The sequence below is a fragment of the Anarrhichthys ocellatus genome, unplaced genomic scaffold (genome assembly GCF_004355925.1).
Source record: "Anarrhichthys ocellatus isolate YVR2014 unplaced genomic scaffold, GSC_Weel_1.0 scaffold1, whole genome shotgun sequence".
In the NCBI taxonomy this organism is placed as follows: Eukaryota; Metazoa; Chordata; class Actinopteri; order Perciformes; family Anarhichadidae; genus Anarrhichthys; species Anarrhichthys ocellatus.
In genome coordinates, this window is record NW_022280031.1 from 15,920,745 (window position 1) to 15,932,433 (window position 11,689).

An 11,689-nucleotide genomic window follows, 5' to 3' on the forward strand; every position below is an offset into this window, starting at 1 on the left:
AATAATTTATTTATTTATTTATTTAACATGACGGACAGTGTTGACCGCCACAGTTGGACAGCGGAAGACAGGCGGAGAGAATGAGATTCGATTACGACAGATATACTTAGTGGTGGATGAATACGGACAGGTATACAGACAGACAGAGACCAAATCACCAGACACCAAATACCTCCTGTTTACTGTCGACTGGTGAGCCAGCCTCCTCCTGGTCGCCAGCAAGAGTTAAAGAAAGAAATAGCATGTTAGCTAGGCTTGAGTTTGTCAGCATTATTAGAAAGGGTCAAAAAAACAACAACTGTGAAGCGGGATTCATGAGCATTGCAGTGTCAGCATATGAGCCTGAAGTGAACTGGCGTGAAGGGAGAAGAGTTAGTAAATGCTAAATCCACCAAAGTGACCACAGCGCTATGCCCCTGCTGGATAAATTGGCCTGAGAAGCTTGTACTGCACATATTTACACAGGCACCCTGTAGTCCATGTCATCTCTCTGCACCAATGCTGGAGATGTCTTCAAGGTGACACAATCTCTATACATTTGGACCATATTTAATCTTAACATCTACTTAGGCACGATGGAAATTCCTCAAAAAAAAAAAAGTCACAGTTTGTCGGGAAATCTTTACTACCATGATCTCTTTCTTTCTGCTCGGGGTGACATCGCCGTCTTCGTCGTCGTGCCCCGTCTCCTCGCCCCGCTCTTGGCGACTGTCCTCCTCGTCCTGCTCCATACTGGGCTCCAGCTCGGTCTCCTGCTCATCCACGGAGGGGCTGTGGAGGCGCCGCTGTTCACCGAGGCTGCGGTGGGACAGGCGGTCGTGGTTCTCGCACATGCCTGAAACCGGCCGCGAGAACTCTGCTGGTAGCAAAGCGTTTAAATATGTACGAGACACAAGTCAGATTTCAACTGAGGTCATAAAGCGTAAAGCGTAAAAACGACAGGGTTATGGTGAGGGACTACTTCTTGAGGTTAAAACATTTGAACTGAACACAAGTAAAAAAAAAAATACACTCATCAGACCCTCCATAACCAGATGTATTAAGGAGCTACTCTCACCTCCGTCCAAGCTCCTGGACAGCAGGTACCTCTTGCTGGTGGAGCGCTCAAAGTGCGGAGCGGGCCGGTCTATAAGAGCACTGGCCTGTCTGGTTTGAGCCTGTGTCCTTCCACTGTATCGAAACTTTGAACCCATCACCAAGAAGCCCTTCGGAGGAGGCTCTGGAGACACCAGCCTGTGGAAACCCCCCCCAAAAAAAACAGTAATACTGCAACGTGTAATAAAAAGTGTGGTTGCACCTGATGGAGCTGTCACGCATGGAAATGTTTTGTTTGCCTTGATAGGCTTTGAACGGGAACCTTTTCATCTATAAGATCAGATCGATTCTTACCTGAAGAAGGTGTGATGCTCGATGCAGACCTTCCACAGCCTCTTGGCAGCTCTGTGGTTTGGAAGCTTGAAACCGATTGTGCTTTCAAACTGCTCATACTGAAGGGGAGGGAGGATAGGGAGACAGGGAGACGTGTTAAGAAAGGTGTGCGGGGCTTAGCACCAGGTGTGTTTACTCTGTTTTTGCCTAGGGGCCACCTCAGTACTTCTACGCTGAGTGAAGTTGATGGAAACCCAATATATTCATAAAATATTCAATAAGTATGCTACATCTAATTCTTGCGTGAACACTGAACCCAATCAATAAAGCAGTCTTTACTCTGTGCTGGCATGGCTAGCACTACAAAACACATTCACAACATGGATTTTGCCAACTGGACAGAAAGGAGCAGATCAAGGCAGAGGAAGAATAACATCCAATGTTCAGACACTGGGAGCTAAACTTGCTCATGGCGCTATATTTACACTCTTTATCCTTCTATTCTGGCTGCGGCTGCAGCTGTGGCCGCTCTGTTAAAGGGACTCTTTCTTTGGCTCGATCACAGGCTCACTGTGTGGCTCTTTCACTTGACTGGGTCTGGCCCAGACAGCCTGTCACACCGAGGCTCAGCATGGAAGATAAGCTGCAGCGCTGCACGGCACAATGAGGAGGGCCGGGACATCGACCCTGAACGTGCAGGGGTGCAAAACTTGGAGGTATAAAGTGGAGGATTTTACAGCCCTATGCTCAGCACAACTGACCGCACATTCATTTCTGCTGTGACTCTCAACAGTAGCAGCTGTGACATAACATCAACTATTACTGCACTCAAAATCTGAGGTAGTGGCTTCAAGGAATAGTTTGACATTTTGGGGGAAAAAGGCTAATTCGCCTTCTTGCAGAGAATAAGATGAGAAGACCAATACTATTCTCATGTCTTTATGCTAAAAATGTAGCTTAGCATATCTTAGCGTGAAGATTGGAAGCAGGGGAATATAGAGGAAAAAAAAACCCTGGCCTGGTTCAAGCATTTAATGCTTGCCCCTCAATTTGTGCAAAATTGATGAAGTGCTCCGTTAATTATCCTTCACTGTACTGCGTACCTCTCCTGGTCGTATCTTGATGTAGAAGTTGCTCCTCTTATAGGAGATCTTGAGGATCTTTGGCCAGGCAAATCGGTTGATCCTCAGCCTGTCGCGGTAGATCAGCAGGCCATTGGCACAGACACCCAACATTATGTCAATCCCTTCAGAGTCCTACAGCGAACACGGGACAGCAAAGAGGCAGACATGATTTTCCAGTGCGCATCCCTGAAACCTACTTGAATGCTTATTAAAACAACTTTTGGCAACCTTGGCATGATGGAGGTCCACCCCGTACATGGACAGTTTCTTTGCATTCTCCAGGAAGTTAATTTCAGCCTCTGCTGGAGTCATCCCCCTGTGGGCAGAACAACAATGATATCTGTAAACAACATCAACGGGCCTCAAATAATAAACCCATAATCTTGCACAGTGGGAGAGGAATTATCTTGGTAATATGCTTGATAATTTAAATTCTCCCGATCCTCCACCCCCCCCAAGCATTATGTTTGGGCATATGCCAAAAAGCAGTGGCGAAGAAGACTCTGTAACTGAGAAAGTGTTCTCGCGCTGGCACAACATCACACTGTGTACAGTACATCTCAGTGACAGATGGTGCGGCAATGTGACAGCATCTATCAGCCATATGCATGACAGGGGGGGTGTTTCGGCACAACAAAAAAGCTCATCGGCCGTTCGTTCCCAGAGGTTTGCAGATTGATTAAAAAGTCGGATTTAAACAATGTCGTGTTCATGTACTTGTAGTTTCGATGGAGCTCCATCACCCGCTCCTCCAGCTCGCGAGTCTGATTGGGGGCGAAGCGGAAATCGCAGACGTAGTCGGAGCCGTGGTCGTCCTGGTCGTAGTCCCCCAGCTCGGCCTGAACGCTGTAGGAGCCCAGGAGGGCGTGAGTGACGAACGAGCACGGCAGCCGACCTGACAGCATGTCATCCCTCAGCTGCAGACACAGGTAGTATCTGTCAGATGAGACAAAAAGGGGAGGAGAAGAGGGTGTTGGCAGTCAAACAAGCCTGAACCAAGGCAAGCTCCAACAAGTATTCAGCGCAGTTAATCCACGGCAGTTAGTGGCATTCCAGGTCTAATCCTCCAAAAGGGGAGAGGGATTTGGTTTGTTTTGACACCGGGGGTAAATACTCCATGTAAATTGCTACAATACTTTTATGTAAACACTTGTGTTTGAGGAAAATAAAAAGGCATCTGCAGAACTGACATGTGCGTAATTTCTCCTCTAAAGAGCATCCGACAGCACAGCCAGAGGAGTGACAACTGTTAATAATGTAAGAGCACGTATGGGTAAAGACGTGTCCTACCTGGTAATATCCTCTGTGAGCTGGGAGGGGTCTGGAGGGTAGAACTTGACAGAGAAGGCAAAGTGCCACGGAGAGTCTGAGGAGAAATTACAACGAGAGCCGGAGGGTTAACCTCTGTCTGAGGAAAATTGCACAAAAAAATGTAAATACAAGGCTTTGCATCAGCTCGTGTGCCAAGAAATCTGCTTTCACGACTTTACTCATCATCTTTCGGAAAAGACACTCACTGCGCATCTGCTTCTTGATCTCCTTGGAGGGGTCCAACCAGTTCTGAAAGACAGAAGGCAGAACTCACACAGGGCAGACCGGGAACATGGCTAATGCACACCCCAGTGTCACATTTTGCTCTAATTGCCGTCAAGTGTTCCTAATGGAAGCCTTTCCATATGGTTAAATAAAGGAACTGAGCCTACCCTGCTGAGCTGTTCAAATGTGCAGGGAGCAGATTTAATTCAAGCATCCGTTTCTTCATTGTTTTGCAAAAAAAACAAAAAAAAAAAAAATAAAAAATCACCACCAGCCAGTTACCTATCTGCTCGCATCGCATGTGACCGTGCAGTGAAGGGGGCACAATTTCTGATTTAGTTTGCTGGAGCATCTCATCAGCGGCGCAGTAGTGCAGTTGTGCACACTGACTCGCTCGGAACAGAAGCTGTAAATCATGCTGTTTAGAGGCACAGCTGCACAGCAGACGGCAATGAAGAGACTAATGAAATACCTCCCTCGCGTACTTTTACCTCTACCGTTACCTCCCTGCATGCTCATGGACTCTACCGCTGCATATTCATCCTTTTACTACCTCCGCCAAGGAGGTTTGTTGGTCTGTTTGTTTGTCGGTTTGTCAGCGGGAATACGGAGAAGAAACGAATGTCTCGATTTTCATGAAACTTGGTGGAAGGGTGTATGGGCCAAGGACGAACCCATTAAATATTGGAGCGGATCCAAATCACGGAGCGGATACACACGTTATTTTTCACTATTGATAAACAGCCTTGGCGGAGGGCTGTGCTCTGGAAGAGTTTCTACAAACCAATGGCCTTCATCAGGGTCATCTTCTTTGTTGATAAAGAGGAGGTATTTACTCTAAAGGTACCTCTTTAGTGTGTATAAATATAAAATGAGATGCATTATGAAAAACACATCAATTCATAAAACACTACTATAACAATCTATTAATTGAGATGAATTAAAAGTCAAGACACATTGATCTCAGACTGTTTTCTCTTTAGCGCTGTATCAATGTAGGCTATATTAAATTCAGCAAGGGTGAGTTTTACCGCTTATGATACCGTCTCACTTTAAGGTCAGCCGGGCTAACTCGCTAATAGCAAATGTGTTGAGTTGGTTTACCTTGAAATGGGAAAACCTCACTTGTCAGAAGCTTCTTTATTCCTGTCCTCTGAGGTTTAATTATCTCTGCATGTGATAAAGGCGCACATACATTGAACTCCAGCCTCACAAATCATTTTCACATTTCAAGAAGAAGGTCTGAATGCGTTTCCCTCTGATCTTAAGCTCAAGTTCCCCAGAAATCCCCACACTGGATCATACTTGCATGTTTTGGGACTGCCCAATATTATATAATCTCTGGGAATATGTCACTTTTATCCTATTGTTGAACATTGACAGAGTGTGGTGCCTTTATACCCAGCTTTACTATTTCTTCACAACTAAAGTTTAACCATTACTAACGTACAAAAAAAGAATCTTTTCAGCATTCATAAGAAACAACAATCTGTAGTCACTGGAACTTTGGAACAGGAGTGCTGTGAGCTTAGTGCTAACGCTAGCATGACAACATGTTCACATGCTACCATGCTGATGATTAGCAGGTATAATGTTGACCATGTCCAGCCTCTCAGTTCAGTGTGTTAGGTTGTTAACATTTGCTAATTAGCACTAAACACAAAGTGCAGCTGAGGCTGATGGGAGTGTCATTCGTTTAGAAGCTATTTGGTCATAAATCAACATAATGGACATTAAAATGTTTACCACTCTTGTAAGCTGTGCTGCTAATGGAGACAAAAGGTCCAAAGTCATTAGGATTCATTAGCATCGTGGATATCTGAACCAAATTGTATGGCAATCCACTTAATAGTTTTTTATGCAATTTATCAAAAACGTCAACCCGTGGGTGGCACTAGGTCAAAAGCTGGGGATCAACAATGTCAGGATTTTTCATCTTCTTGGGACCATGAATGTATAAAACGCCATGGCCATCCATCGAGTAGTTGTTGAGATATTTAAGTCTGGGCCAAAGGGGCGGACCGACCGACCCACCGACTGACCGACATCGCAATTCAGTGCTGCTGCTAGCATGACTAAAGTCAAACTAAAATAACTCAGTAAAAATGACTTATACTTCCTTACACACAGAGCAACAGGTGTAAATATAAGTTGTTACTTTGATCCTCACGTTTACACACTTAAACAGGTGTTTGATGCATGCTACATAGTTCTGTGCTGCTCTTTGGGCAGAGAGCTGACAGTAATCCTCACTAACCTGAATGCCTCGCAGCGACCGCTTATTATGCCGACAGTCATTTTGGCATCTGGTCTCACATCAGTCAGAGTGGAATCAGGAGTGTGAGAGGTTGACACAGCACAGTGCAATCCTGTGGCCGTGTTGGGCAAACTGCGAGCAGCTGGCAATTTGAACTGCGCCTTCACGTTCACATACACACACACACACACACACACACACCTACTCAAGTAGACGGGCACAAATACACATGCTCCTTCAGTGTTTAATCAGGCTGCTAAAGACTTTAATGAGCCGCAGGCATTTATCGTCCCCCTGAATCTATCATATATCAGCCAAGGCCAAAGAGCACTCAATTAGCACAGCGCTCGCTGCTGCGTTGCTTTTCTCTTGCAGAAAAGCAGCAGGAACTTTTTAAATCGCAGACTCTTCAAGGCTTCGCTCTTGCTTTTGCAACCTCAGTTCATAAAGCAATCACAGGGAATACATGCTCTCACGAAGAGCGAAGATTAAATCCTTGCTTCCCCAACTGAGACAGAGAAATTGACATTTCAATTCTAAGGTTTGTTTGGTCTACCAATCAGCGATGACCCCAGGCAGTAGTATCAATCTGCAGTCTTTGACGAGCCCGTCATATTGATCTAAGCCTGTAGTCTCACTTACACTCAGAGAGAGGAAAATATTTGAACTTCAAGCCTGTTAACCTCCTTAACACCCCCAGTTAACTTGTCTGTATGGGCTGAGATCAGGCTAAATCCAAAGCCGTCAGACACGGACCAAGTCACAACATGTGAGCTGACAAAGTAAGTGCAAGCTGATGACAGTGACAGCGGATATGCTCCAGATGGTAAAAGGGACTTAGACTTGTCATCTTTCCTATCTTCAAAAGGCAGGAGGTTCTTCTGTTGTGCAATCACATACCCGCCCTCAGGGGGGCTCGCATCAATCGAGAACCGAAGCCCACGTCAGACAAGGAGCCCTAAAGCGGGCCCACAGCTAGGGCCCACAAGGTCAGTGTCATTTACTTGAAGATAATAAGCCTGGTCTGTCCACCCAAAGACGTAAACAAAGATCAGAGGGAAACATATTCAGACCGTCTACTTGAAATGTCAAAATGATTTGTGAGCTGATTGGTGTTTAATGTATGCATGTGATTATCAAAAGCAGAGATAATTAAACCTCAGAGGACAGAAGCAATGAACCAAAGTATTTCCGACGAGTGAGGTTTTTTTTGGGGGGCAAACCAACTCAATACTTTTGCTATTAGCGAGCTAGCCTGACTGACCTTAAAGTAAGACTTTGAAACATTTGATAGAAGACATAAAACAATCCAGTCCCAAATGTAATGTTGAATTCAATACACATTATGGGGTTTTACTGCCACAGCCTTACTTGGTCTGGAATGACCAGTTGCTCACAGGGGCTAATGTAAGCACATGTTAGATAGCTATTGTCGTGTAACTGACATTTCTGAGTTAGATTGCTTTCTTTGGGGCTTTTTCCACTTGTGCTATTGTTACACTATGTTTTAGCCTCTGTTCAGTAAACATTACAGAGGCTTGCTTTAATCTTAAAACGTTTCTATAACTATGGGCTTTAAGCTAGTAAGCTGGCCTGCTTGCATTTTGACCAAACTCTTCTTCAAATGTTCCTGTTGGCTTCAGTCAAGGGAGCTTTAAAGGTTCTCCTATGTACGGGATATACGATATGTTAATATAGCAGCAAACAGATATTTGCAATGTAAAGATATTGTGGAGTAACGGCGTCCTAAACATTGTTTACACCGTTTGTGCTGTTAGCACCGTTAGCTGCTTGCCGCTGGCTTAGCCGTCGCCATGTTGAATTCCGTAGAGAGAACCTTTAATGATTATTTCTTGTACAAACGTCTTGCAAAGACTGCACACGTTTTTCAATTGCCCGTGGTCCAGACCCATTTTCCATTCATCTTTAGATAGTGCCCAGCCAACAAGTGAGAGGAATACAGATTGTTCTGTGAGCAACGTGTTTGTGCACTGAAACATCCCCGTGAGGTTACAGTGGTACACTGTATCCACTGACCTTCTGGGTGTCCGTGTCGGCAAAGGTCAGGCCAAAGTAGTCCTTCTCCAACAAGTTGAGGTGCTCACACACCATGTCCATCAGGGTCTGTCCTTTGGAGTGTTTCTGCAAAGATACAAAAACATGTATGACATAGCAGCGGTAAGAAAGGTCAACGACAATGCAGAAGAAAGATTCTCTGCTATATTTCTGCAATACCATACGTGCAAAAGAGTCTACTGCTGGTGTAGCTCAGGTTTATTGGGCTAAATTTGGCTCATCAATATCAGCCCCCATTAGACAGCTGTGCTTTGCCAAGATTGCTTTTCTGTTCTCTGGGTTTTGCACAAAACAAAGCAGCTCAGCCTTTTGGTGCTGTATCACAATCGTTGTGTGATTCAAACACTTGACAGTGAAAATGGACTGTGAATTGCTGGGGGAGATTGCTCTTTGTGCTGTAGGCAGAGATTTACTCTTCTATTGACAGAGTTCAAGATGGACATTTCAGGAAGATTTCCATTACATTCAAGTGACAAGTTCATGTTTTCCCATTTGAGGGAGAGTTTCACTGTGGTTTCTTTCAGGATGCACAAATAAGCATTTTTGCTCACAGTGTTGAAAGAGCCTCAGACTGGATTTAGCAGAGATCAGTATATCCTTGGTGTACAGCCTGGATGGTAGACATCTAGTCTACCAAACTAGAGAGCTGGAGAAGGAAACAATTCAATATTTTAGGCACCAAGTTAATTTTAGCCAATTATCTTCTTTTTTTCCTGGATCAATTTTTCCACCTTTCTAATATTGTAATCTGAGCGAAATGTAATGCAATACAACAACTATATTTCTTAGTAAGTGAGATATATATATTTAGATTTGAGTATGGATTGGATCTAGTTCCTGTCACATTCCATTAATAACAATAGTGCTTCAGATGCTTTACATCCCATTCAGTAATAGTATGCAAAACCATAGTCTCACAATAATCATCGCACCCAACATCCTTCCCTGATGATGACCCGGATATAAACACAGAAGAGCACATGTTGACTACCTTTGAAGTAACTCCACCCAGTGTCAATAAATAAGACCAAGAGTCTGCAGCTGTGCTAACAGCTTTGTGAAGCCGTACGTTGAGCTAAAAGCTGTAGTCGGCATGCTAACATGCTCACAGTGACAATGCCGATGTTAAGCATGTACTGTTTAGTACGTTTAATCATCTTAGTTTAAAGTGTTAGGATGCTGACATTTGCTTATTAGTATTAAACATAAAGTACAAATAACTATAATGGGAAAGCCATTATTTTTGTAGGTATATGCTCATTAATAGAAGTTCAATTGAAATTTTGACCTGATGATGGTGATAATGAAAAGTTAGGGGAACACCAAAGTCTCTAAAATGCATCATCTTGGGACCATGAATGTCTGAACAAAAAAATGTTTAAAGCTATTTTACTGGATAAGTGGAAAAATGTTGCCCTGCCGCTAGCGCAACAGGGAAAGTCAGGGAAACACCAAAGTCACTGAGAGTCATCCTCTGAGGAACATGAATATCTGTACCAAGATGTATGACAATCCTACCTATTGGGAGAATATGTCACACAAAACCAAAAAAAGTCAACCTCGTGGTGGCACAAGAGGAAAAGTCAGGGGATCATTAAAGTCATTAGGATTCATCATCTGGTGACTATGAATGTTAACAAATAATAATCCACCCAATAATTGAAGAAATATTTCAGTCTGAACCAAATTGGTGGACCCACACATCAACATATACGTATTTCTAAGTATGCAGGTAGTGCCTGTCAGTGCTTCAGAGGGTTTATATCCCGTTCTGTTATAGAATGGAAGAGGCTAAAGACATTAATTGGGTTAGCACACATGCCCCCCCAGCTTGAAGGTCATAAGTTCAAAACCTGGTTAACAAATCTCTAAATGTTTTTTATCCCTGTGGGGTTTCGATATCTACAAAAAGGAATAACACTAATCTTATTTTAAGTAATTTAATTCCCTTGAATTGATTGGTTTGTAATTGAATTAACAGAACGTCATTCACTGCACTGGCAGGCAAGCCAGAATGCTCATATCAAAACAGTTTTCGCTTTAATTTGATAGGGCTAATGAAATGTTGACTCGGAATCATCAATTTATGCACGGGCTGATACGTCATTGTTAATTATAGAGCGAGGAAGACGTATGGTAAAGTTCAGGCCTAACACTGAACCACACATGCAAAGTATTATGCTCTGTACACACACACACACACACACACACACACACACACACACACACACACACACACACACGGTGCCTCCTCCCCTGGAGCTCACTGTGTGAGGTGACGGAGAGAAGGAGCAAGCAGTTGCCAGGGAAACAGATGCAGTATTATCCCTCTGCTGTCTCGTTTCTTAACATCTTAAGGCTAGGACTTCAAAAAGAAAATGTCACTTTTGCCTCATTATGAGTGGAAGGACGCTGGAGCGATACTTGCGACGTGCGTATTAGCTCCCGTCATGTCGGTCAGTAGGTCCCTGACTGCAACATTTGTCAACGTAAAGCAAGAGTATGCTGTGTGACAGCGTAGAGTTAAATATTTAAATGTACAGTAATGATCTCAAGAGTTGCCACCAGAATGGACACCCAAGAGAACCTTGGCGGGGTAAGAAGACAACTAACCAGCATGAAACACCAAAAATAGCCCCCTGCTCTGCACATCGGGGCAGCTAGGCTTGACGATGCAGAGTCAGGCTGGTTACAGCCCAGTGAGCAGAGGGGGGAAACTGGGTGAGAGAAACGGTTATGGGCGTGGTGCCTCCTCTCCCGGCCGAGGACCACGGGGAGGCTCAGCTATGCATCCATGACAAGAGACTTAATTAACCCACCTCCTCCGGGGAGAAGCGTGGCTTGTCTTCTCGCAACGCTGTCATTACTGACTCCTGGAAGCACAAGGGAGGTTCGGAACATAGCGAGTATGACGTTCCACAAACCAGCAATTAAAGACAGGAAGTGAGAGCAAGCCTGCCAATGACCTGGAGGTCTGATGCTCTCTCCAAACTGGAATTACAAATTTAAAAAAAACATGGGCTGACAATTGGCTGCTTTGTGTAACCTTCTCCGGCAATGACTGGCAGTGCTGCAAGGGCGGGCAAATATTTAGAGGAGGAGCACTTAAGACACAAAAGCTGTCATAACCATAATGCTAACTATTGTTGTGTTGACGCCCAAAAAGGCCCCACGGTATTTCTTGGTGTGTTTTGCAGTGCTGAGAGAGCGGTTGGTGCAAGCGTAACATTCCTGATATTCTTACCTCACACATTCACATATAAAAAGGCGTCCTCCCCCCAACACACACACACACACACACACACACACACACACACACACACACACA

At 44.3% G+C, this 11,689-nt stretch overlaps 1 protein-coding gene across 9 annotated transcripts in view; it reads right to left on the reverse strand.

Moving 5' to 3' along the window:
• The window catches only part of LOC116387001 (band 4.1-like protein 1), a 75,841-nt gene that overhangs the window by 23,184 nt on the left and 40,968 nt on the right, over nucleotides 1-11,689 (reverse strand). For 7 of the 9 annotated variants that reach the window (XM_031853682.1, XM_031853701.1, XM_031853663.1 and 4 more), the window contains exons 4-13: nucleotides 8,323-8,427; nucleotides 4,010-4,052; nucleotides 3,783-3,858; nucleotides 3,210-3,428; nucleotides 2,721-2,808; nucleotides 2,472-2,624; nucleotides 1,390-1,487; nucleotides 1,058-1,233; nucleotides 630-859; nucleotides 173-208 (exon numbers count right to left, since the gene is read on the reverse strand). In XM_031853682.1, the coding sequence (XP_031709542.1) occupies nucleotides 173-208; nucleotides 630-859; nucleotides 1,058-1,233; nucleotides 1,390-1,487; nucleotides 2,472-2,624; nucleotides 2,721-2,808; nucleotides 3,210-3,428; nucleotides 3,783-3,858; nucleotides 4,010-4,052; nucleotides 8,323-8,427 (1,224 nt within the window). The remainder of the gene's footprint in view (nucleotides 1-172; nucleotides 209-629; nucleotides 860-1,057; nucleotides 1,234-1,389; nucleotides 1,488-2,471; nucleotides 2,625-2,720; nucleotides 2,809-3,209; nucleotides 3,429-3,782; nucleotides 3,859-4,009; nucleotides 4,053-8,322; nucleotides 8,428-11,689) is intronic. The other 2 variants (XM_031853673.1, XM_031853691.1) reach the window with 2 other exon arrangements.